The sequence below is a fragment of the Bactrocera tryoni genome, chromosome 3 (assembly GCF_016617805.1).
Source record: "Bactrocera tryoni isolate S06 chromosome 3, CSIRO_BtryS06_freeze2, whole genome shotgun sequence".
NCBI classification, from domain to species: domain Eukaryota; kingdom Metazoa; phylum Arthropoda; class Insecta; order Diptera; family Tephritidae; genus Bactrocera; species Bactrocera tryoni.
In genome coordinates, this window is record NC_052501.1 from 10,665,969 (window position 1) to 10,693,722 (window position 27,754).

At 36.0% G+C, this 27,754-nt stretch overlaps 2 protein-coding genes across 16 annotated transcripts in view; both read left to right on the top strand.

Annotated features, from left to right (window-relative positions):
- The window catches only part of LOC120772186 (putative ankyrin repeat protein RF_0381), a 54,241-nt gene extending 42,236 nt beyond the window's left edge, over positions 1-12,005 (top strand). For 11 of the 15 annotated variants that reach the window (XM_040100636.1, XM_040100638.1, XM_040100639.1 and 8 more), the window contains one exon: positions 5,254-6,946. In XM_040100636.1, the coding sequence (XP_039956570.1) occupies positions 5,254-6,599 (1,346 nt within the window). In that variant the 3' untranslated portion in view covers positions 6,600-6,946. Of the gene's footprint in view, positions 1-1,836; positions 2,100-5,253; positions 6,947-9,282; positions 9,355-9,415; positions 9,923-10,524; positions 10,677-10,736; positions 10,849-10,912; positions 11,011-11,064 lie in introns of those variants that run through there. The other 4 variants (XM_040100644.1, XM_040100645.1, XM_040100646.1 and 1 more) reach the window with 2 other exon arrangements.
- A 9,563-nt stretch (positions 12,006-21,568) lies between these two features.
- Positions 21,569-27,275, top strand: LOC120772688 (putative inorganic phosphate cotransporter). Its single transcript, XM_040101427.1, has 4 exons — positions 21,569-21,763; positions 25,571-25,707; positions 25,781-26,866; positions 26,937-27,275. The coding sequence occupies exons 1-4, from the start codon at positions 21,742-21,744 to the stop codon at positions 27,147-27,149; spliced, it is 1,458 nt and encodes a 485-aa protein (XP_039957361.1). The 5' UTR covers positions 21,569-21,741; the 3' UTR covers positions 27,150-27,275.
- Positions 27,276-27,754: the final 479 nt, after the last annotated feature.

Consider the following 27,754-nt stretch of genomic DNA (forward strand, 5'->3'; position numbering starts at 1 on the left):
TGTGTGTCTTTGTTCATGAAATTGCGCACTTGTGTAAATATATTTTTCTTTCTTATTAGACTTTCCATTTCAACGAGGCGAAAAGTAGTTCTCGAACACCTCATCTTGATTTGTTTTACATTCCTTTTAACACGCTTGACATGTGGGGTTTTCCAATAGTTTCACACACACATTCACAAATACATCCACCTTCATCACTTAACCACGCTGCTGTCGTTTCTAGTATAACAGCTTATAATTTGTTCTAGCAGTCGATTTGTGGGCTTCACGGTAGACTTCATTAGCTCATTTTAAATTAATAATTTTATTTGTTTTGCGGTTGCAGCGGTTACTTTCGCTTGCGGCCTCATTTTCTGTATCAGCCTTTGACGTTGTGTAGGGCATTGTAGGCAGCGATTGCTGCCGACTGAATTGCTAGCACAAGTTTACACATAAAGACGGATACTTTTGTTTGTATGTGTGCAAATTTGTGCCCTGTAGGAAATTATATTAACTTTTCCGAGATATTTTTGTAAGGATTATACTTTGTTTTCCAACTTTCTGTAGTAAAATTGAGACGATAATGCTTTAAATGGCGGTTATATAATTTTTGAAAAATTACTTAGCATTCTTAGGAGTACGGAAACGAATTCTGGACAAGTCATATTGGGTAGACGAAAAAATCTTTTCGCATTTCTAATCAAACTTCAACTATTTTTTTTTTATTTGTAATGAACTTTAATGAACCAATATGTACCATTTTTCTCGACCACTTTTTGCCATTTTTCTGCTAAAGATAATATTCTGCTAGTCGTTTTCAAAGGCTTCTCTTAAAACCAACTTTACTCCATTAAGTGAGTTCTTCATTGACCGAAACGAATTGTAGTCCGATGGTGAAAGGTCAGTGCTATATGGTGGATGAAGCAAAACTTCACAGCCAAGCTCTCCCAGCTTTTGCCAAGTCATGAAAGATGTGTGTGCTTTAGCGTTGCAGAATCAATCGTTCGACCAGGCTGGAGCATCTAATAGTGTATGATTTCTTTCCAATCCCACTTAACACTCGAGGCGTCCATCCTGGCTTTGCGACCATTTGTTGAGCTACACCATTGATATGCTAAACGAACTGATACAGCATCGTCTCCATAAACTTCACAAATTTCAGTGGGAGCTTCCATGGCATTCTAATTTTTTATACAAAAATTTCAAAATATGGCGAACTTTTTCATTATTTTCATTCATTTGTGAACAGCTGTAACTTTTTTTCAACTTCCCCGAATTTAATTTTTTTTGGTTAAAAGAAGCCTCACATTTGAAACAATATATACAAGTGATTGGTACCACTGGAGATATACTACTGCAATAACATCTGTTGACAAAATGTGAAAGACTTTTTCGACTACCCAATAGAATTTGTAGATAGGGGTTAAGTGAATTATCAATTTGTTTTAGCAAACTAAAACGTTTGACGTTGCCTGACTTTTCTTGAATCGCTTGAATTTCGTTAGAAAATTTTAAATTATGATGTGTATAAAAAAGTTTTATTTAGTAAGCATACTAAATCATTAGAAATACCATTGTAAATAATAGTAGAATAATTAAAAATGATTTTAAAATAGATACTGAATGTCATGGGGCCTCCTGTGCGGTTCACTATTAAAACCGTAATCCCTAGCGGCCATACATTAGAGCCAAAGACCCAACCATTTATTTAAATATATATAATCATATATGTAACTGTGTAGTCACTTTAGCCGTGTGCTTACCTATACATATGTAGTACATATGTACATAGTATATGTACCATATTTGTATGGGGGAGTCGTGTGCTTTCGCCGCTGCCAGTCATTGATTTACTGTTGTGGTCAACACACGTCTGCCTGCGGTTTTTCTGGGTCACAATTGATTGCGTTGACCGCCTTTATTCGTGCCTAGTGTTTACCCTGTTTATTGTGTAATTATTGTAAAAGTGGCGCCCGTTAACGCAAAAGTTTACTCTTTTTTATTAATTACTGGTTAGTTTTCGAATAAAAAGCTTGTCATAAAATCTACAAAAATGTCGCGAGCAATCGGCGATCGTGAGTTTTTCAACAGTCTCATCAATAATATTGACGACATTTTTGGTATGTTTGCATAAATTATAATTACTGTCATAAAAAGTTAACTAAAAGTTTATAAAAAGTATAATAATTATAAATGTAAGTTTAAAAGAGTACTTTAAAATTAGTTAGGTGGGTTATGTGAGTTTGTTTTTAGATATTCTTCTTTTAAATTGTATGTAAACTTTTTAAACGGTTTTTATTGATTAACTCAAAAGTACTAACTCAATTATTTACGAATATTTGAACAGACTTCATTTTGCTGTGTTGTTGAGTGCTCCAAACTAGTAAAATATTAATTCAATATTTGGTGCCATGTGCCTTGCAAGGCTCGTTCATAGTAAGTGAAGTCTGAGAATATAGAGCAAATTAACAGCAGTGCACTACCTTCTTGGAAAATGTATAATGTACACTAATTAAGTGCAGTTTTGTTTATATGAACTCTATATTTGGGTGTCCTGGATATGGTGAAAAACTCATTACAGCGATATTTTAAGTTAGTTTACTTAATTGAGTTGATCACTCTTTACCCTCATTATGTAATATTTTATAGCCGAGAGTGATATCAGAGCTTTGTATAGCTCGCTTGGCTAAAAATCTGCAACATATAGTATATTTAGCCTATAACTAACTAATATTCTAATGTTTATTAAAAACAAAAACATTTCATATAATATACATATAATATTGTTCAAGGTAATGATCATCTGAAGCTTTAACTTGTTCACAGATTTCTGGCAATTTTGGGTTTTATCTGGCCTTTTAACTAACCTTTTCCAATTTGAACCGTATTCCAGTGAGTATGTTCTGTATCGGCCGGAAAAAATGGTAGACATGGAGTAATCTCTGAGCCAAGTGGTAGTTTTATTTGCCATTTTCTAAATAAAGGGTGACCAATTTCGATATTCTTTACATAAAAAAAAAACACTGAAACTTCAAATTTAATGGGGATTGCTTATTTACGTTTGGAAAAAAAAATTATTTTTTGAAGATTATCTCTTTCAAATGTTGTCCGCGGCTAGGTCTCAGTTTGTCCATCCGTTGAGTCTGGTAACTGGAGAATGACACGCCTGAATCGAAGCGAGATTGTTCGCATAGACTTTCGAATTTGCATATTCCCACAGGAAAAAGTTTAACGGTGTGATATCACTCGATCTTGGTGGCCAATCGACTGACCTAAAGCTTGAAATTAGCTGCACACCGAAGTGTTCTCTCAATAAATCCATTGATTGATGCTATGTGTGGAAAGCGGCGTCGTATTGTTAAACCAAATGTCGCCGAGATCACAAGCTCAAATTTCACGCATCAAATAGTCGGTTATCATGGCGCAATAACGGTCGGCATTGACATTATTACCGGCATCATTTTTGGAGAAATATGAACCGATGATTCTTTTGGCTCACAAACCACAATAAACCGTGTTTTTCTGAATGAAATTACAGTTTTTGGATCTCTTCTGGTTGCTCTTCGTCCCAAATGTAGCGCTTTTGCTTGTTTACATATCCATTGAGCCAGAAATGAGCCTCCTCGCTGAACAAAATTTGTCTTGAAAACGTCGGATCTTCTTGGAACTTTTCAAATGCCCATAGAGCGAAGCGTTGGCTCTTGGGAATGTCGAGTGGTTTCAGTTTTTGCAAAGCTGTATTTTGTATGATTTCAATTCCAGAATTCGACGTAAAATGTGCCAAGCCGTTCCACTCGTCATTCCGAGTTGCTGTGAACGGCACCAAATCGAGTCTCCTCGGTCTCCGTGTATACTGTCAGCTACGGCTGCTATATTTTCTTCATTGCGTGCTGGACGAGGTCTATTTGATCGAATATTATCCAGTAATGAATGAAGATTGGTGATGGTGCTCAGCAGCCCGATTTTGTTGACTATGCGTTGAGGGAAGTGCAAAAACTACCTTTATTTTGATCGCCCCTTAATTTTTTACCAGCCTTGCAATATAAGGTCAAACTATATCAATATGGAAAATTGTTCATTCGTGTCTAGTCACGAATTCTGAGTTTTTTGTGTTTAAGTGCCGAAATCGTTGCTCGAGTGACTCTCAAGGTTACTCTTTGCCGTTCTTGTATTTGTCAACAATCTGCATTGATTCAAACTTTTTTGTCCTCACAGGAAGTTTTTCGAAGCCAAAATTACTCATTTTTATTCTCTCTAGAAATGGAAACTTCGAACATGCATAAATCAATGGACCATATCGTGCGCACTAAACTTGAATGCAAGCAATTCAGAGCCGGTACTGTTAACTAAGAAACACTGAATTCCAGAGGTTATGACTCCATTAGTAAATGATACGAGGCTAACAATAGGAGAGAAAGCTTGTTATAGATCTTGTAGATATTTAATAGAACAACATGTTAGAGGTATAGCTGAGTCGCGGTGAAGACGATCTCTAACTTGCTCAACAAGCTGGCAAATGGGACTTAAATGGAACATGGGCCATACATGCCGTCTATTAAAATTCAAAAGGAATGACATAAAAAATCTTCTAAGAGTGCTAAAAGCTCATTGTTTGATTGACAGACTTGCCAGCAGCGTGTTCCCAAGCAATGACTATTGTATAAGCAGCCAAGATATAGAAGAGGAAGAGACTATAGAATATCTTCTATGGGAATGCAAAACTTTATATACGAAAATAGTCGCAAATATCGGTCGAGGTTTACTTGTATCGGTGAATTTCATCAGCACAGTCTAGTTAGAGAATTTCAGTGTCGGTGGTTTCACAATAGGTGTTCTAAAGTCCCAGGTGTGTCGTCAGACATTCATTCTACGTAGCTTAGTATTGGCCAATTTTGACAATTTCTTTGATGATATTATTTAAACTTAAACCAAATTAACAATTTGGAATTCACTTCAACTTAGCTCATCATAACATATATGATTTTATTTCATCTTAATTAAAAAAAACTTCGTCTGCACTTTTTCAATTTATGTTTGCTTCCGTAAGTATTGCTCTTTCGTTTCGCCTAAATGTTGCTTATTTTGCTTAAATGATGACAAAAAATCGCAAAGAATAACCGCTCATAAATTTTACTTTCTCCCTCATCGGCGCAACAACACATGTACCCTCACACTTTGTTTCTATCTCTCTCTCTCTCTCTCCTCAACTCTTTTCAACAACTGCATACATTCATCGCACCTCCAACAAACCACAAAACTAACAACCTGCACCAGTACCAGATGATCTGCACAGTTCGAGGCGACAACTGCAAGATGTCGATATTAATCGGACGCTCGACCGTTGCTTCAGTGTAATCGAAGAGTCGAGCAAAGCGTTGAGTGGTTCGGCAGCCTCGGCGCTGGCGCATCGTAAACCATTGACTGCCTCAACGCTACAAGTGTCGGTCATAAGCTATTTAAGTCGCTTTCTAAAACGTAGCGTCTTCGAGAAGATACGCTTGCGACAAACCCGACTCGATCACAATCTCTTCGATGTTATTTGGCCTTCAATGCGTAAGACTTCAAAAGTGCGTTTGCTAGAAGAGGACATCAGTTGTGGCATCATAGCGCCGGATTTCGATGTTTACGTGGTCTTTCAGGAGTTTCTCGTGCCACTCATCAAAGATATGCATTGCATGAGTGTGAATGAGGATTTCAAGCCACATCCGCGTATTGCCTTCTTTCCCATGGAGAATGCTGTGCGACTCAATACGGCCGCCTTTATCTTCGATGACGAATCAAATCTTATACAACGTTGCACCGTAGAGTGTTCACGAAACTTAGAAGATTTCGAGCTGCCGGTTAATTTGACAATTGGACAAGTGGAACAGGCCGAACGCATGATCATGGGTAAAATATTCACTAATCATTTTGTTGAGGCTATCGGCGAAACTGAGTCCGGCAGCTATTATACATTGACGGAGATACTGGAGGAGAACTCCGAAATATATGCAACGCTGCAGAAATTGGGTCTATTAATACCACTGCTGGATATGAAAGATACAGTGCAAGGTGCCGAGTCGTTGGCCTTCAATGGCAGCCTCTGGCCTTATGGACGTGGTGTATATATTAACTCGGCGAATAATTTGGCGCTTTGGCTAAACTGTCAGGAGCATTTGCGCGTGATCTCTACATCGAGCGACGCGAATGCCGCCAATATGGGTGTGGCATATACGCGTGTTGGACGCGTTATCTCGTTTCTCGAACGTGAGCTGCACTTTAAGGAGAGCTATTTTTTGGGTTATCTGCAAGCGCGTCCAGCCTACTTGGGCACGGGCTTAAAATTTACAACGACAATTAATCTGCCAAATCTGATGAAAGAAGTGGACAATTTACGTCACCTGTGCTCGGTGCGTGGCCTGAATCTAATCACTTGCGCGACCTCTAAATCGGATGTACAGTTAGTGAATATGCAGAGCTTGGGTGTAATTGAGTATGTGCTCTTTCAGGACTACTGCACAGCGGTGACCAATATTGTGTCGCTGGAGAAGGACATGTCGCTGACGAACTCGAAGCACATCGCCTCGATGTTGGTGAAAATATTTCGCCGCAAAAAGAACAGCCTAGTGGAGCGTAACTAGTGCGTTAGTAGTGGCGTGTGAGAAGTAGAAGAAGAAGGAGTGGAGTTTAAGTAATTAAATCAAAATAAATAAAATATCAAAACTAAAATATGTCATCATAAGTCATTAAGATATGCCAAATATGAAAATTTACACCAAAGCATTACAAATTCTACAACATATTACCACATTCTACAAAACATAAAGATATCATTTTCTCTCGTCTTTGCTAATCACCCTCGATAAAACTGTAAATATAATTGCAAGCGTACTAAATTTGAATGCTTTCGATTGCGGCGCATCCCTAATACTCGTACATACTTCTGAGACTTTGTGGGTTCTGAACACTTGCAATACAACAAACTCGGGTTCGTACATTTTCTTTTTAACTCATAACACATTTATTAGTCTTCACTCGTGTGTCCTGTGTCTTTGTTGTAATTTTTGGTTTTTGTTGCAAAAATTATGTTTAGTCGAAATGTCTAAATACATTTTTCTTTCAGTTGCCATTTACTATTTTTTTTCAATTGCTTAAGAGTTCTTTCACAGTTGTTGAAAGTTTGCTTCGAATTCCAGTCTTTAGTTTTCGACTTGAGTATTATGCTTGGCCTTGACTTGGTTGCCTCATAAGATTTTATCGTGCTTTATATGTTACATATGTTCTGTTGCTTCTTAGCTCTGTTAGTTTGCACGATTTTGCTGACTCAACTATCGTTATACAGTAAAAGATTCTATCTGGTGATTGTTCCACAATAAAATTTGAAACTTGTACCATTTAATTTGACTTTTTTTACGCATTACAACAGTCGTTTCATCACTTAGAACAAATCGGATCGAAAATAAATCTACGTTCGGCTTGTTGATCCTTAGCCTTGAATATATCCCACCCCAGAGTTCTCCAAAAAAAATTAATTAAAAGTCACTTCATACCCTAGGATTAAGCAAGATTCTACATACTCGAAACACCGTTGAAAATTCCACTTTTAACCGGTGTTAGCTTCATCTAGATATTTTTAATTACAACAGAAGTTTTTGTTTTAATTCTGTGAAAGGTTCTCGTGTATGCTTAGTTATTAACTAGTTCAAATAATATTCATACCATCGCTCCATAGCTCAATGTTCCAAACTAATGAATGATATAATACTACATATTTAGTTCCCGAAAATTTTGGACTTTGAGATTCACTGTAACAGTAGTTCTTCTATTAACTTTAAGTAATAATGCTAAGGACACTAGAGAAGACCTGGTTTGAACCCAATTTGCGAGTACTTTTTCCACTAAATCAAGTCGTATCTCATGAATAGCACGTTCACTAGTGACTTCTAAAGCTTGGAGAGAGTCTTTTTTATAGCTGAAGACCAATGACTTCAAATTACTCCTCGAGAGCTAGTTTAATGGTGTTAAATCACAACTTCTTAGAGGCCATTCAATAACACAAATTCTTGAAATAATCCGATCTTCAAACTTTTTTTAAAACTATTCGGTTGTTGCAGGTGCTATGTGGCACGTAGTTGGAACCAGATGTTGTTAAGATCAATTACTTACAATTACGGCAATAAAAAGTTGGTTAACATCGATCTTTATCGCTCTTGACGGTAACGGATGATTCCACCTGTTCAAAAACCAAACTGTCATTTTTGGTGAATATGATGGTTGTTCTTGAATAATTTGTGGATTTTCTTCACGACACTCAGAAATCAATTCATCCCTATTGGAAACACGGTCCTTGAAGTAGAACAACTTAAACTAAATTCTAAACTATGTAAACCGGTTTCCCGATAACAGCAACAAAATCAGTTCGTTAGAACGCAGGGTCAAAAATCTCACTCTAAGCCGAATTGGGAAAAAAGTTTTAGAGACCCAACTTGGTTAGGATTGAAGATGATCACACTAAGACTGCTAATAAAGTCCAATAATTTTTGAGAAATATATGTATTAAGTTATTTTATTTATGGTTGTTAAAAATTTTAAAATGCTAGACATTCGAGAATTAAGTATTTGATATATTCTATCTCATCCTCTTTCTAATTGCAATCGGTGTCCTGTCAATCTTACCGCATCAATGACGTTCGGGAAGTTTCCAGCTGAAACTCCTATAACTATTGAAAGAGAAACTTTGCTTAGGAGCTCCTCAGATCTTTTACAGTATACCGAGGAGCAGCAGTACCTTGTGATTGTACAGTTGCTGGTATCTGACCAGCGATTGCCGAGCTCGCCATAGCCACAAGCATTTAGTAGAGAATCGCAAGAAGCCAATGGAAATCCTACCCGTTCCCATTCTGCAGATAGTGAGACAAAAGTATTTGGCCTAGCAAGTACATCATCCTGAGCCAATACACAACTGGGCTTTGACAAATTTAATTTACAGATACTAAGAACTAGTTCAAGAAAAGTTGCTCAGATTCAGGAGAAGTTAATAGGAGATGTTTTTGACTTGAATTTCGAAAGAAAATTAATTGCACTAAATTCTTTCTAATGCAATTCATGATAATAATCACTGACAGATAATTTAAAATTTCCACGATTCTGGGTAGCAGATTCCACCCCATTGCACATATAGTATTTCTTCCAAAAAAAGTTTCGGCAATTTTCAACTAATTCGCTTTTTTTAATAGAACTTCAACTTACATATATAAATATTGTAAACAAAATATTATTTTAGTGCTAAACAACACATTTAGTGCAACTTTCATTCGATTTCAGGTCAAGCTGAAAATGCGAGTAGTCAAATGAACCCCATTTTCAAAACGGAGCAAGGCAAATATTTGGCGAACAGTAAGTTGGTATAACGATAAGCTCATTTGGTAATATTCAAACTTTTGCTTACACTTTTTAGATCTGGCAGATCCGCTCATTAAAGCTCTCACGGAAATCGCCAACAAACGACCCGAGGACCCCGTTGCATTTCTCGCTAATTACCTGCAAAATTATCTACACCAGCGCGATCCGACAGAGACGAGTAATAGTGGCAAGACAAATTCCACCGCGACAATAACGTCGCACACGGGCATGGTACGTCGCACTGGCACCGGTTTGCGCAGTGCCAACAATATAAATGGCGATGCGGATCGCATTGACGAAGATCACATTTCGAATGCAGATGAGGACGAGGAAACGCAAGCAAATGTTGATGATCGCGATGAGCATGGACAAAGTATGCTCCATTTCGCATGTGCACGTTCGCATCGACGCGGTGCGCTAATGCATCTAATTGAGGAATCGAATGTCGATATAACATATCGCGATGAATTGTATCGCACGGCGCGTGATGTATCGCTGCAGGCAAATCAACCAGCGAATGCGAAAGATATCGATCGTTATGTGTTATCGCTGGCTGTGATTGGTGAGTGTGAACGGATGTGTTGTTGGTGGAAGGAAAAGAGATTGTTCATGAGAATCAGAAGAGGATAAGCGGAGAAAGGAAAGCTTAAACAGAAACAAATAAAAATAGAGTAAAGACTTAGGTAAAAATTAGGGTGAATCATAAATTTGGAAAGCCATTAGAGAGGAGAATGAGAGTAAATGCATAGCCGGAGAAAACGACATGAAAGACCTTACACCGAAGCTATAACAGTCTTCAGCTAAAAAATGTATTCGGAGAATGTGAAAAATTTAATTTTCAAAGGTTAAAAAACTAATAGAGAAAATTATAGGGTGAAATTGCATATTTTAATCAAAAAGTTTTCGATTAATTATCATTTTCACAGGCGATGTTAAACAATTCGAAATATTTTGGAAATAGGCAGAGATAGAGCTTAGTAATAGACAGGTAAATAATGAAAAGAAAAATAGTAGCACGAACCTTTCTCAAAAGAACGGATATTAGAATATATTATAACAGAAAATTGAAAAGACGATGAAAAAGTAAAGGAGAAACTGCAAGAGCAAACCAGAATTTTTCAATATTTCCAACGAAGAATTAACAATAATTCCTCGTCATTGCAGGCGATGTTAAGCCATTCGAAATACTCGCTGTGGAAGGCTATGACCACATCGTCGACATTACCGATGACAACGAATTGAGTATAGTGGATATAGCTGTCGAGCGTGGGCATGAGGAGCTTGCAAACTTTCTACGTAATCTGCGCACATTAGAGGTAAGTAAATGTTGATTAAATGTGCTCTATTGAAGCTATCTTTGGTAAAACATGCGACAGGAGCTGCGCGAAGAATTGCATCAAATGATAAGAGACGGTAATGTCGGACGTGCGAAGGAAATCGTGGCAGAACCGAATGGCAAATGGCTCTTAAAAGCCAAAAACTATTATGGTAACTCACAATTTCAATTCATAAAACTTCAACAGGAAATTTAAACCTTATATTTACACAACAGGACGCACAGCTTTGCACATTGCAGTTTTGAAAGAGAACGAGGAATTGGTCGAACATTTTGTAAATATCTATCCTGACGCACTGAAAATCGGTGATAATGTAAGTAGTGCTATTTGTACAAAACTGGTGATTGTATGACAGCCATATTTTTAGCTGGAGCGCACTGTTTTGCACTATGCCATGGGCACGAACGCCATCGAAAGCTTAAGTCGCATACTCATACAAAAAGGTGCCAAGCGTACAACCAAAGATCTGAAAGGACGTCAGCCAAGCTATTATTTTATGAATAAAGCCGATATTTTGCGTTTGCAAGAGGAAGAGGAGGAGAACCGTTAAACACTCATAGTGCTTATCAGTATAATAGGCAGAGTTGCATTTTTTGATACCAAGGTGGCTTATTGAAATTCTAAATAAAGAAAGGGAAGCCCGTATTTTAAGCTTGCAAGAGTTAGGAGTGGAAATCCATAAACATTATAATGACAGGGTTGCATTTTTGATACCAAAGTGGCTTATTGAAATTCTAAATAGTCTAAATATTTAGTTAGTTGGTGTGAAGCCTAAATTTTTTAAGTAAAACGTTAAATAAAGCTTTCTATATTACAAAGAAAAGAATGCGAAAAGCTTTTCTGCGCAGATTTGAAAGTTAAATTATCATAAAATACTTAGTATAGTAAGCAGTATCTCTTATAAAAGCAATATTTTAAAAATATTTTCGATATTTAATGAGATATTAAAATCAAAAAGTTTTTTAGAAATTTAAGGAACAGAAAATTTGTGTCAAATTATAAATGGAAAGTTAATAAAAAATTTGTTTTAGCAAAATATCGTAATATTTAAGAGAAAAGCAAAAATCGGCTCTGTTTTCGAATAAAACTTTCTAGATAAGTATATATTTGGGTTAAGTTTTATCTATGACACTGACATACATACACTTAGCACAAAAATTACTTTGTTTATTGAGCGGGTTTACCGATATTCTATAGACGATAAATTGTAGTTTAGTTGTAAAGTAGTTGGAAATATATAATCAATAGTTGCTAGTAAAAAGCATAATTAAATAAATAAAAAACTCATTTTGAGCAATTTTATTTGTTTTTTGTGTGTTTGTAGTTTTAACAGGAACAAACTTCCACTGCATTAAAGCCTTAATACTCTCCGACTAGAATAATTTGCTAGATATTTTCACGTTGCCTTGAACAATTTGGTTTTCCAGTTTATATGGCAGCTAAGCTCCATAGTAGTCAGATGCTTCAGATAAAACAAAAGTTTCTCGCCATTTGTAAGGTTATTCCTCTCAATGCTCATGTTATTCAGCTCCCTCAAGTTCTCAATAAGGTTGAGATCTGGGGACTCTGGTGGCCATTCCATTACGTCAACGTTATTTGCTTCAAACCTAGACTTGGCTTATATTTAGCCGTATGCTTTGGGCCATTGTCCTGTTGAAAGAGCCAACACAATGGCATTTCCCACTCAGCAGAGGACTACATGACACTTTCCAAAATAAATTTGTTGTCGCATTGCTTTCTAATTCCATTAGTCTTATATAATGGCCCAACTACGTTAACAGAAAAGCAGTCCCACACTATTATATGGCCTCTATCATGTTTAACTGTTTTCTTGCAATAATAAGGATCGTATCTTTTATTTATCTTCGCACATAAGGCATTCCATCACTGCCTATTAAGTTAAACTTTGACTCATCTCAGCGCAGAACGGTTTTCCATTTACTAATTGACCAACTTAGATGCTCTTTGGGAATTTCAAACGCTTGACTTTGTGTTTTACCGAAACCATCGGTTTGTGTGCGGGAGGTGAAGCTTTTCACAGACGCACACTTCTTGTGAATATTTGCAAATCTAAACCTTTAATGATTTGTGATGGGACAATTTCAATAGTGGACTATTAAATTCTCTGCCCTTTCGTTCGTTTTGCGTGCGCGATCGTATCGGTGAATAACAGAAACTTCTTTAGTTATTCACGAAATTGTGCTTTTATGCATATCATATTTTATAGCAATGCTGTTTTGTGCCATTCCTTTCGGAAATCGGATATAATTCTCTTATAATTCTAAATTTGTCTCTTGTTATTTTCAATAAAACAAAAATCACGTTGATTTGCCTGAATTAACAAAAGAATTTATTTACAAAAACTAACGATATTGCAAAATTTCCAATGTGGAAGCTCAACAGTAACGGAAAAATACCTTTATAATAGTGTTACTTGAACTCAAACTCAGAGTTGCATTTGTATTATTAAGAGTTGATCTCAAAATGGACTTTTTTTCCGAGTGAAATTTTTTTTTGTTTAAAAGCGTTAAGTAAAAAAAAGAAAAATGCCAACTTATAATAACTTCATGTTCAATCAACAGTCTGCAAAGTTTAACGGTAAGATACATATACGTTTTCTAAAATTTATTAGTTGCCACCACTGTAAATCTTATAAATCCAAGACGTTTCTTTCTGGGTGTTACAATCTTCGCGTAAATTCAGTATACGTTGTTTAGGGTATGAGACCTAGACATTACCATGAAAAGTAGTTTTTACTCAGCTTTCCTAATATCCTTTAATCAACTCAGAGGTCAATAAGTGTATGCAGTGAACTTGCTCAGTCTGAAAAACTTTATGGTCTAAAAAATTTTCTACCATTGGTCGATTTATAATTTTTACGTCAACATAGCGCAGATATATAGTATGAGAATCTCTTGATTCAAACCTTGAACTTTCTGGTACCACAAAGGAAGGGGATACATATATACTTAAGTACAATTAAATCCCTATTTATAAGTATTTACTGTTGCTATTTAGATAATATTACGCTTAAGTGCTAGACGCTAACTCATCGGTTGATTTGCGACGAAAGTAAAACAGATAAGTATAAGGAATCTCGCGGAAGGAAGCAGTGTTTTAGAATTATTGCATTATTAAGCATAGAAAAAAGCTGGGGACGACTATATAGAGCCGGCTTCAAATGAAAATGAGTAAAACTTGAAAGTATTAAGTATAAAAAGAAGTGTTGGAGACTTTAAATACAATTAAGTAAAATGGACGTAAACAATAAAAACATGAAAAAACGTTAACTCCGGCTGCACTGAAGCTAATATACCCTTCACAGGTGCATTTATTTTAGTAACTATGTGATTAAGTAAATCTAAAGACGTAACCGGCCAGTGGTTTTCATCCAAAGGAAAACATTTTACTGATTTTTTTTAGGCAGGTTATTTGCTAGAAACATTAAGGTTATTTAATAAAAAAATGGATCTTTCAGACGTTTATAGTTCTTCAAAATTTTAAGGAGATTTATTATTAACCTAAACTTAATGGAAAAACGTTAACTGAATAAGTCTCCAATGCAAGCATAATTGCTATAATAATCCGATCTGACCAATTTCTTTCGATATTACATTATTTCTATGAACAATAACTGATGCTAAATTTCTTGAAGATATATCGTCCAATGAGGAAGTTTCCCATGCAAGCATTTTATTCCGATCATTCAGTTTGTATGGCAGCTATGGAGTTAACCGATCTGAAAAATTTCTTCGAAGATTACAATGTTGCCTTAGAAAATAATCTATACCAAATTTCGTGATATATCTTGTCAAATGTGAAAGTTTTCCGTACAAGAAATTAATTCCGATCATTCAGTTTGTACGACAGCTATATGTTATAGTGGTCCGATATCGGCAATTCCGACAAATGAGCAGCTTCTTGAAGATATTGAAAATGACGTCTGCAAAATTTCGAAACGATAACTTAAAAACTGAGGGACTAGTTCGTATATATGCAGACAGACGGACATGGCTAAATCAACTCAACTCAACATACTGATCATTTAAATATATACTTTGTAGGGTCTCCGACGCTTCCTTCTGGATGTTACAAACTTCGTGGCAAACATAACATACCATGTTGAGGGTATAAAAATTGCTTAAAATTTAACTTTACTAAGGGACTTGATTTACTACCGTCTGATTTGAAAAGGTTAAATTCCGCAACGGGATCAAATGATATTTTTTTGCAACGCGTACAACTGTGATCAAATTGAATTTTTAATTTATACTTCGCGTGTTTTACGAATCGGTAAATTTTTTCTGTAAGTTGTTAATATGTACTGTTAGTGACATCTATGCTAAATTTCACATCAAAATATGCATTAGTATTTGAGATACGCGTCGTTTTGTTAGGCTCTAAAAGTGAATTCTTCGATTTTTATTATGTCTTCGTTGATAATGAACGACAAAAGGGTTTACGTGAAAACCCAGCATAAGCTGTCTGCTATTCGTCATCCCTCTGCTCTCTTGATAAAATTTTACTTTTGAATCCAACAGAGAGAAAGATGGAGAGAGAGAGAGAGTTTATGCCTGTTACACCTGTTGTGAGTTCGATTCATCGCTTTCTAACTTTTGACGAGTAGTGTAACAGCTGCGGTTTAATCGGTTCTAGTTAGATTTTCGTACCAAAATTGCTTTGCAAATTCAAAAATAATGTTGTTTTTCCTTGCATCATCATTTCTAATAGACACTTGACGAAATTATTTAACAACTAAATAAATTTATAGTACAATAACACAGTTGACAACAAATCTATTTGCTTTAAAGTAACTTGGAGTACTTGACTTGCAAAATAATAATACTCCTCTTCATTTGATTTAAATTATTAACTAATTCTGAAATATGTAAGCGGGTGCTTGAAATTTCTAAATATATTAGGTGTAATCTAAGTGGCTTTAACGCATACTTAAGATGTGGAATCAAAACAAATAAGTATATATATAATAACCGGTAGGTAACGATTACACTCCATACAATCAATACAAATACACTTATGTAGGTAAGTGTGACGTGGGTAAACAGAAATCTGTACAAAACAGTAAAGGAGTAGACAGCTAAAGTGGCAAATAATTTTTAGATAAAATACAGAAACTTAAAATAGATTTTTATAGCTGGCATATATTGTTGCTTACTGATAAAATAAATCACAAAGCAAGAAAGGCAATCACAGTTCGATTATAGCGAAAGTGATTGCATGAGATTTTCCCACAGAATTTGTACCTTTTTGATAATCAGGTGTTTCATAGATTTTTTAAATAAATTAATTGAACTTAAATTGAACAAGCTGTATATTTATCAAGCTTATCAGGTTGTCACTAAGTGCCGACGGTCGATAATATAATGGTCAAGTGTGCGCTCTTGCGTTCGATGGATTACAAATACGTTTACAGTTGTGTGCTTATAAATAAGTTTTGATTTTGCCGCAAATATCTATATTTTTACCTTGAAAAGGTTAAATAAAGTTTGTCACGAAGTTTGTAACTTCTTCTTCTTCTTAATTGGCGTAGACACCGCATACCGGATTATAGCCGAGTTAACAACAGCGCGCCAGCCGTTTCTTCTTTTCACTACGTGGCGCCAACTGGATATTCCAGCGAAGCCAGGTCCTTCTGCACTTGGTCCTTACAACGGAGTGTAGGTCTTCCTCTTCCTCTGCTTCCCCCGGCGGGTACTGCTTCGAATACTTTCAGAGCCGGAGTGCTTTCGTTCATTCGGACAACATTACTTAGCCAGCGTAGTCGCTGTCTTTTAATTCGTTGAACCATGTCAATGGCGTCGTATATCTCATACAGCTCATAGTTTCATCGAATACGATATTCGCCGTAGCCAACGCGCAAAAGACCATAAATCTTTCGCAGAACCTTGCAACTTGCAACGTCGACTCATCAGTTGTTGTCATCGTCCAAGCCTACCACTACCAATGAAAAAGCGAAGGTTGTAACACCCAGGAAAATATAAATATGTGTAGAAAGGATCACCGTGATGAGCGGAGTTAGTTTACTCATGTTGATCTGTCCATATATAGGCGAACTAGTCTCTCAGTTTTTGAGATAACGACCTAAAATTTTGCACACGTTTTTTTCTCAAGAAGCTGCTTATTTGTCAGAACTGCCGAAATCATACCACCATCGCATGTAGCTCACATACAAACGAAACGATCAAAGTCAAGTCCTTGTATGAAAAACTTTTTTATTTGATGAGTCTTCATGAAATTTTGTACAAAATATTGCCAAACCAACGTTCCTATCTTCATATAATTGTTTTGGCCCGAAGCACTATTGCATATACAAGCTGTCATAGAAACTGAACGATCAAAATAAAGCACTTTTATCAAAACTTTTTTTTAATTGTAAAGGGTATTATAGCTTCAGCGCAATCGAGGCTCACGTTATTATTTGTTTTTAATAAACACTTCATAGCTAATATCATAATAACATTCGTCTGTGCAAATAGCCGTTAGCTTAATTAAAGTAATTGGTATGCAAATAAATAATACTTCTGGCTTTGAACTGAACGGAAACAGCTGTGAAAGGCGATAATATAACAAAATATTTGAAAACAATTGTGCTTATCAAATTTCAGATTTTAGCTCTCTGTTGTCGGCAGCAACGTGTAAATTATGATTAATGACAGTAGGCACTAGTCGTTACTACTTGCTGTGTATCATCCTTGTGTAATAAGTTCTCATTTACGTTTTGAAATATTGCCAACTGACCTACTAAATTTCAAATTAGTTAATTTTTTCCGGAAATCAAGGCATGTCATAACGGTTGAAAATTTGATTGTGATTAAGTATATACATGATGTATTTTAAAATAAACAGGACTTTTCCAATCTAGCGCCCCCTGGTGGCGCCATCTATATGTCGACTGATGCGTCAGAATCTGCTATCTTTATCGATTGTCCAGTGAGACATTCATGACATTTTATTGATTGAAAGTGAAGTTATTGCATATTAACTGTCAGTATGTTTTTGTTATCGGTGCGAAAATGAGCTTCGAACAAAGAGCCAACATTAAGTTTGGTTTTGTTTTAAAATTGGTAAAACTTTTACCGAAACGTTTCAACTGATGAAACACGTTTATGGCGATGACTGCCTATCCGGCAGCAGAGTGCACGAGTGGTTTCAACGTTTTCAAAGTGGTCGTGTGGACATAAATTACGATCAACATGTGGGCCAATCAAAATCCGTGATCACCGGAAATTCCACCGAAACTGTGCGTGAATTCATCAAAACTTAACCGAAATCATCATTGAAATTCATGAAAATGGAAGTGAACATCTCCGAAACATCGATTTATCGCATTTTGACCGAACATTTGGGCTTATAAAAGGTGTGTGCACGGTTTGTTCCGCACGAATTGAATGGTGGCCAAAAATTGCTCAGAATCCAACATTCGGAGAACGATTATTTGGCCAAAAATCACATTTTAACCATTAATCACTCCCCGTATTCACCTGATATGGCACCGTGCGACTTCTTCCTTTTCGGAAAAATGCATTTGCCCATGAAAGAAAAGCGCTATGCAGACGTAGAGGCCTTTCAAAAGGCTTGTACCGGCATACTGGCGGCCATACCGGCCAACGAGCTAAAACACTCGTTCGACATACTTTTGGACCGTGCAAAAAGATCGAAGCAGAAGGAAAATATTTTGAATAAAATAAATTGACTTTGCCGAAAAAGCCATTTGTTCCGTTTTTTTTAAAGTCCTGTTTACTTTGAAAACTACCTTGACGGCTCTTCGAATTTTCCCATTCTGTGGAGGTACTTTTTGAAGTATAAGTGACCGGATAATAGCTGGGTTATGTAAAAGTCGACTTCTCCAAATCGCCGTCGACATTAGGAGCTTTCTATTTTCTTACCCGGGGCCGCCATTGTTGGCCATTAGTCTGCTAATTTGCTAGGTGACTTTTGCTGCCTTTCCAGCGGCGTGCTGGATTTATACCTAGAAGTTTGGGGTCCAGTCTTGCGCCTAACAAAAGATGAATATATTTGAAAACACAAAGTTTCAGTGATCTAATGAGTTCACTTTTGTTTCATCACACCTAGCCCTAAAATAAGCATTTTGCTTTAACTCTGATCCAAAAATTAACAAAATCGGTTATTATCTCCTTGTTACCGAGTATAAAGATCTCAGCTTGTGGTTTGATCATTTAACGAATTTATAGATGAATTTTCAATTAATTTTTCTTATAATATTTTTTTAATCTTTTAAAAATAATAAGGAAACACTATAATATCAATAAGCTAAATAAAATACTGAGAACAGCCAGTGCAGGGATTACAAGGGCTATTAAATCATGTTCGACTGATGCGCTCAATATATTCCTGCATCCTGGTATAAGGATAATGGAATTATGCCATGAATGGAGAACAGGTTTTGTAAGGAAGGAGGATAGTAGCTCTCTCTATACCTACGAGTCCAAAATGGACTGTGGTTTAGAGGTCAAGGTATACTGCAATGATTTTGATATATCTCTTCCAAGTGGAAGTACTAGGTATAGGGTAGATCTGTGAAGTTATGTTGTATAGCTACAGGAGGATATAGAAAGCAACCGGATGGCATTGTTAACCTTGTTGATACCAAATACGCACTTGTATAAACTCCGATGTAGTCCATAGCTGCAGAACGTACCTTGAAGAAATAGCTCAAAGTAGATGGAACTCAATAACAAGCTGCAAGATAAAAAAGCAGATACATATGACCCAAATATGGCAGAAAGAGAATCAATGATCTAATATTTAGGTCCAGAAATGGTGTATACTCAGTTACATATAGTATAACGGGGCATTGTCCTTTTGGAGAGCGCTAAAAATTAGCCTGCCTTTTTATAATAATTCTCGCAGCTGCGAGCTTGAAGGGACTAGGGAAACGGTGTTCCACTTCCCCTGTGAATGCCCAGTTTTAACATCATCTCGACATAAAATATTTGGAACCCATCAGGTACCAAACTTTGAATGTTTGTCTGCCAAAAGCATAACGAATACAAGTAGTTTTTTTTCTTCAATTAAAACGGTTGTTAATTTTTAAAAACTGCCTTGCCCTTTTATGCGCAAAGGTATTCATCTTCTCTTGTTAGTGGTGTGGTACTGGAAAATAACTTGAAATGATTCTCACACATCTAATGGTTGACAGTAGGCATTACTAAGCTCTATTTGGCTAAAAAAAACAATATATATTTACAAAGTTATGTATAAATGTTTTCTTGGATAAGGATTGTTGATTTGTTTGCATGTCAAACTTATAAATCCATGTCTCATCGGCAGTTATAATGCTTTTCATGAATGTGGGATCGAAATTCGCATTACCAAATATGACTAAAGAGACCTGTTTATGGTACTCTTTTTGAAAAAAATTCAGCTTCATCGGGACGAGACAAGCAAGAACGCATTTCATACCCAAAATATTTACCAAAATTATTCGAACGGACTCGCAAAAGATACAGAGTTCTTTTGTCAGGTGTCTAATACTTGCCTGACGATTTTGAGACATCATATTCTACACTTTTACTTAGTGTTTTCATCAGTTGAAGAGGTCAAAAGTCGTTCGGAATGAGGCATGTCTTCAACGATCTATCTCTCGACCGTCTTTGAAGACTTCTTAATACTAGCAGGTTTGTGTTTTTGAAACAACTGAGTCACCGTAAGCCTTTTCCAACATTCGCCACGATACCGCACACGAAATTTAGTTAGCAATACAAAATTTGGTACAAATTCTTTGTTCGATATTTTAATCAATGGACCCCTGAAAATATCTCACGCGCTACTAAATCTTAAGATGTTTGATAGTACCTGAAGCACAGCTGCGTTACCACATTAGCTGCTCCATGCATGTTTACCATACTGTTTATAATTTATAAAAAGTAAAAAGCATTTCCCCATAAGCTATAAAACCAATACGGATAATAACCAAATGTTGATTAGAAGTAATTGCAAATCGGGAAATCCCAATGGACTTTGTGCTTATAAATAATATTTACGCATTACGATTAATGAAATGTTATTTTGTGTTTCGCTTTTACGAGCATTGATTCAGTTTTCATCAGTTGACTAAGATGTCAACCAAACACGTACATACAACTCTGACAGTTTAACTTTAAATCAAGTTGATTGTAAATATGTGGGCTGATAGAGAACAAAAAGCAGTGTAAATCATGATTTATTTGATTCATGCGTTCTGTGTGTGCCTAAATAAATAAAAAAAACTGATAAAGTAAATCGCTGATATGATGCGGATATTGTACTGTTAGGGTGTTGAAAAGGCGCAGATATTTGTTTACATGTATGTATTTGTATATTATATATATGCATGCCATCGATTGACATTTCTCTTCGAACGCTAATTTGAATGTTATGATGCCTACACTAAACGCTAATTTTTTGCATTGGCTGCCATTCGATTACACGCTTAAGGGAAACCTGATAAGAACTGGTGCTGTTACATTGTTACCAGCGCAGTCTACTTCACAGTTGTTGAGACTGTTTACTAACTCCATAAGCACTTATATCTCTTTGGACATCCAGCTTATTAAGTTCAGTCTACTATGTATTATCGACGCGCTAGACGATTACAACAACAGCATGGGAAGTGTAATGATTACCCACATCACACCATAGTTTGGCGGGGATTAGTAGCCCATTCAACGCAATCACCCAATCAAAGTACACACACATATAGAGACGTACACCTGTAGCATTCATATATATACTATATGGTATATAAATATTGTACGCATGCTCGATTGGATTTAGTTATCTTGGTCGTGCAATGGTCGAGATTTTGATTTATATATTTAATAAATACCTGAAAAGATTGTTTTATTAGTAAGCGTTTGCAGGCAGAATTGGCTGAAAGAAGCTTCCTCATTTCTGTTTTGAGTATTATTGGCGAGTTCGCGTTCGATTGCCTTAGCAGCTGGTTGGCAGTTCTCGCGTACACCAAATATACCCTCTCGAGGATAAATACGTTTTGGTTGGATTTGTTAAGTGTTTAGGCAAAATGACCGCAGATATAAATAAAGGTGAATAACTAAAGTGCAAATGAAGTGAAAATTAAAATAAAAGTTTGAGTTTTCAAATTTTAAAAGTTATTAAAAAATTTTGAAGGCGGGTGGTTGAGATGGAAATCCAGTTTGTTGAGCAACGTTGTTTGTTGGTTGATCCTTCCAGAAAATATGTTATATGAGTGTAATTTGTATAAACCTGTTGGTCAGCGAACCTTAATTTTCCAACTAGTAAGCGCTCATATCCTTATAGTTTCTAGTTCCGATCTATAGTATATCAAAAATACCTGGCAGTCAATGACAAACCTGCAAGTATATTTCTGTCAGGAAAATGGTTCTGATATGATCCATTACTCGTTGAGAATCAGACCAACATTTGAAGGCTTCTCCTTTTATTGGAAAGCACCAAATTGAAAGAAAAGCTAGACGAAGCGCTTAGCAAAACATAATATGTCAATATTAGCAAAATTGATGTGGTCTATTTAGAATTGATTATTTGGTTACCATTAACAAAAGGAATCTATTTTCGAGTCAACGCAAAGAGTTGATAATCTTAAGCTTCATTATGTGCTTAATCAAAACTTTAGGGGGTTACATGGGTTTCCTCGGGTAAAAACAGACTTTTTGCAACCATTTTTTTCTCATATAAAAGTTAAATATTTTAATTTAAATTTTTCTGTTACAAACAGACACTATTAACAAAGAAATTCCAAAATTTTTGCATAAAAATATTATAAACTCGGCCATTGCGTTGCCATTTCCGGTAACCTCTCGGAAAACAGATTCGCCCGCGTCGGCAGGATAACTCCTTACAGGATCATCTAAAGTGAAAAAATACATGTTTCAGTTAAAACCTATACCATGAACTTGGACGAAGGAAAAAAACTGAAAATTGGATTTTTGCCAGATATTTTTACAAAAAATTGAAAATTTCCGTGAAAATTTTGCGACCTTTTTTCAAATAGTTTTAATCAAAAAAAAAAAATTCTTCTCCAGGTCTTTAAGAATTGTATCTTAAAAAAAAAATTTATGAAGATAAATGGAGTAAAAAATACAGTTTCGAGAAAAATGCGTTTAAAGGCGGCGCATTTAGCTTAGCTAGCCTCGAGCGCACAAGTTCTTAATGCTGTATCTCCGAAACTATTACTCGAATCAACTTAAAAATTTAGGAAAATATTTTGAAGGAATTGTAGAATTGAATAAGATAATAAAAAATTTGATTTTTTTAAACCCGAAAACCCATGTAACACCTTAATAACAGTTAAAAATCATATGCTTTATAATGTATACAAAACTTTAAGTAATAGTTGCCATTTCACAAAACGAGGAAGATTTTGGAATTCGAAAGATTTTTGAGCAGTCTTTCCTAAAAGATAGACCCACATCTCATCAATACTATTTTTGGAAAATTCAAATCTTTTGATACATGTCTGACTGCTACTTATTTCTTACTCAAAACTTCAACCATAAATCGATTAAGTCGACCTAAATAGCATGTTCAGTTGCTTGCTTTCTCTCTCGCGAGCACAAATTCGTTCACTTTTTTTTTATCATTGAAAGAGAATTATGTGAGTTGTAAATATAATTTCTCTGCAATATAAAGAACATGTATCCATATATCATGTAGATCAGCGACGATAAGATTTAACGAACGCTGGGCAAAACCTAATTTTTCTCAACTTGCGTGACTCAACAGGCAGAAAAAAACGTCTCGGAAATATTATGCTTATGAGGGCTATGTTTCAGTAGAAAATGTATTTTAATGCTTGCTAGAGGTCAAGAAGTTCATTGAATGCATGTGTGGTCTGCTAACTTCTTTTCCGCTTCTAGTTCACCCAGTCAGTTTAGAAAGCTATTTAAAATAATTGAACAATTAATAACATTTTTGTTATATATCCGTTTAGGGTTGGCCTGACGAGGTCGGTTCAAGAAAGCACACTTTTGAATTGAACACAGCTCTGTAACTATAATCAGAGTCACTATCCCAATAGAGAACGCATCCTCGACGTATCTCTTTCTATTAATATAGCTCTCTTTTTCTAACAAATATATTATTAATACATATATATACAGTATACTGAACTTAATACAGAAGTAAATACGTAATTACATAGAATAAAAAGCAGAAAAAAGCAATTCAGGAACATACAGTGTCGGACAAAACATATTGAACTGATGGCTACGAATGCTAAAAACATGTCGTATTACCATTTTTGGATATAAAAAAAGTACTTAAATGTAAAGGCATATCGTTTATTTAGTGAAACAATGAAAAACCTTTTTTTTAATAATCTATATTTTGTACGAAAGAAATTATGTATAAGTAGCCAATATTCACTGCGACTAAACATATAGGACTAGTCGCAGTTTTCCACGATAACGGTCGAGAATACAGTTATTTTCTGACGATTTTACATTCTCCACGCAATTTGAACAAAGACATTAAAAGTCAGCATCATTTTAGTTTAACCAAGTGTCTTTCCATATAAAGTTGTGACGCGATTAAAATTCTACTTACTTCGAAGAAATTAATAACAAAACTGACCATGGCTGGAAACAAACATTCAATTCAATTAAAACAAGTAATTATTAAAGACTAAAAGAATGGATAAGCACAAAACGACATTTGCAAAAAATTTTATGTCAATAAATCAACCGTGAGCTTTATTATAAAAAAATTTAGGGACAGTGGAGCTGTGAAAAGTCACCATCGTTTAGGACGGCCCAAAGCTACAACGCGACATGACAATTCAAAAATACTTAGAGAACTAAAAAAGTTTGAAGGTTGGTCGACAACGAGCGTGGTTAAAGCTTTCAATTGGAAAGTTAGCAGCCGTCCTGTGCAAAGAAGAGCGTGTGCAAGTGGGCTAGCAAGTTATAGGGGAGCTGAAAAGCTTTTTATAACAACAAAAAATCGATTAAGACGATTCAGATTTGCTCGGGAACACATAAACTGGTGAGTAAAACGATGGAAAACAACACTTTTCTCTGATGAATCAAAATTTAATTTGAAATATTCAGACGGAATGAGAAAATTTCGCCGACCAAAAAATAAGATTTTGGATTCGCGATACTGCCAAGGTACATGCATGGTGAAGGTGGCATTATGGTATGGAAATGTTTTTCCGGGTTTGGTGTTGGACCTCTTTATCGAATCGATGGCATTATGGATCGATTCATATAAAGGATATCCTTGAGTACGTGATGCTTTCCCATGCCGAGTGGAATATGCCACTTTCATGGTCGTTTCAACACGACAACGACCCAAATCATACGTCGAAATTAGTAGCAAATTGGATCGTTGCTCAAAAATTAATTGTGATAATAGGAGATGATAATGTAATTCGTAGGTATGATTCCAATATGTTTTGTCCGACACTGTACATACAAATATATCGACTAGTGTTAGATTAGTTACCGAATTCTCATACATACATATGTATATATTGCTAATACAGGTAATACAACTGACGCAACTCAAAGATAGCGAGTCCATTACTCGCCATATAAATCACTACGAATACTAGCAATGCGATACAAAGCTTATAAAGATTAGCCGTAATAAAAACGAATTATATATTTTACAATACAACTCAAGTGGCAACCTTTAAATACTGATCACAGGAAAACGCAAATCTTTATCAGCAAACGAGTGTTAGTGCAAGTGAAAAATATCATTTTTTTATTTTGAATAAAATTTCAGTTACTATAATTAAAAAAAATCAAAGAACAATAACAATTCCATAACACAATAATGCTAATTTGTTTAATATTAAGCTATATTACATGATGTAAAAAATACTAATTATCTTGCTCCCTATCTAGGCCCGTTGCTTGGCCAACGACATCTACAAGTCTTCCTGCTGTTCACCTCGATTGTGGTGAATTATGTTGCAAAATTTAACGCCAGTGTTGCTGTTGTTGCCATGACAGATGCCGCAACGACGAATCCTGACTTTCCGGTAAGTAACAAATACTTTAGATTATTTGATTCGCAAATAACTTTCATTAATACCACGCTTACTTCGGTTTCAGGAATATGATTGGACCGATTTACAAAAGTCATATATTCTGTCGAGTTTTTTTTGGGGTTATTTCATCACGCAATTTCCCGGCGGTTATCTGTGTAGACGCTTTGGCGCCAAACGCACTATGCTTGTGTCAACACTGGGCTCTGCAGTTATGGGTCTTTTGCCGCCGTTATGTGTCAGTTGGGGCGGTTGGGGTATCTACTGTGGTATACGTGTTGTTCAAGGCTTCTTTCAGGGCTTTATGTTTCCCTGTGTGCATGCACATCTCGCCGCCTGGTGTCCGGTGAGCGAACGCAATCGTTTGGGTGCGCTAGCCAATACGGGCATCGAATGTGGTACGCTGCTCTCTATGTTCATAAGTGGATTGATTGCGGCTTCGAGCATCGGTTGGCCGGGTCTATTTTATTTTGGCGGTGGCGTGGGTTTAGTTTGGTGTGTCGCTTGGATATTTTTAGCTGCCAATGAACCGAGCCAATCGAAATTTATTACAACCGAAGAACTCAATTATATTAACGCTGAAAAGACTGTCACAAAGGAGTTGGAGGCGGGCGAAGTGCAACGTAAGGTGCCAGTGCCATGGCGTGCTATTCTAACATCGCTGCCATTGTGGGCCTTAGTGATTGCACGTTCGGCGCATTCATGGGGTTTCTCGACGCTACAGGCGGAAATCCCCTCCTACATGAAGGGTGTACTTGATATGGACATGAAGAAAAATGCTTTCTACTCGGCGCTGCCATACTTGGCGATGTGGTGCATGTCTTATGTGTATCTGATTGTGTCCGATGTGCTGCTCAATCGTAATATACTCTCACTCACTGCCTTACGCAAGACATTCAACACACTGGCACTGTGGGCGCCAGCTGCGGGTCTGATTGCTGTCGGCTTTTTGAATAAAGATCAAACAACACTGGCGATAGTGCTGATGACTGCCAATGTGGGTGTAAATGCAGGTTCAACCATCGGCAGCGCTTTGAACACCATCGATCTGTCGCCGAATTATGCGGGCATCCTCATGGGTATCGTGAATTCAGCGGCTAATGTGATACCGATACTCACGCCACTGCTGGTTGGTGTGATAGTTACAGAGAATGTAAGTATTGAATACGAGTCACGCATTTTTGGGACTTTTCATTAATTCTAGTTCTCTTTCGAAACTTTAGGAGAGTCGCACGCAGTGGCAAATAGTGTTCATCATAGCGGCGGCCGTTTTCTTCTTCGGTAATTTGTTCTACCTTATCTTCGGTAGAATGGAATTACAGCCATGGGACAATCCCGATTTCTTGCTGCCCAAAAGCGTGGTTGACGTGAAACCACCAGCGGAGAAGAGCGAAAAGTCAGAGCTGGATGAAAAACCTAGAAAAAGTATCACGTAAAAAGAATTGCCGTTAGTGTAGTAAAGTGTGTTGCCAGTGTCGATGTATGTAAATATGTTAATATAGAGTTAGTTGTAATAAATAACGCTAAATATTATAAGACAAAAATATACAAATTTTGAAAAATATAGTATGTATTGTGTGTTGTATTGAATGTGTGAATATTATAAGCTGCAGACAATTCTATTTATCGCGCTGAATGATTATTGAGTTGATGAACTATATATAACAAAGCTTTTTGTTTTATTTAATTATAGTGTACAGTATTCACCACTTAATTAAGCTCAATAGTTTCAAATCTAAGGGATGCCACTTGTTTGAAATTTTTAAGAAAACTTTGTGAAACATTTGAGCATATATAAGAAATGGGTGACGCTTTGGAGGGTTTAAAATGGAATTTAAATTTTTTTATAGGGTTGCCAGCTGTTTAAAAATCTTATTGCATTACATTAGTGATACAAATTTATTTATTACAAAATATACATTTGTTGAATTAAGAAACTTTAAGAAACGAAATGAGTAAAAAATTTTTGTAGAAAGTTGCCACCTTTTCAGTTCTTTGAATATAAATAAATCGTTTAAATAAAAAAAGTTTAGATAATAAT

What these genes read in the sequence shown, in the direction of transcription:
- LOC120772688 (XM_040101427.1), top strand. Translation starts at nt 21,742, where the DNA reads ATGACCGCAGATATAAATAAAG. An exon ending in CGACGAATCCTGACTTTCCG is followed by an intron (nt 25,708 to 25,780) that starts GTAAGTAACAAA and finishes CTTCGGTTTCAG; the next exon opens with GAATATGATTGGACCGATTT. An exon ending in GTGTGATAGTTACAGAGAAT is followed by an intron (nt 26,867 to 26,936) that starts GTAAGTATTGAA and finishes TCGAAACTTTAG; the next exon opens with GAGAGTCGCACGCAGTGGCA.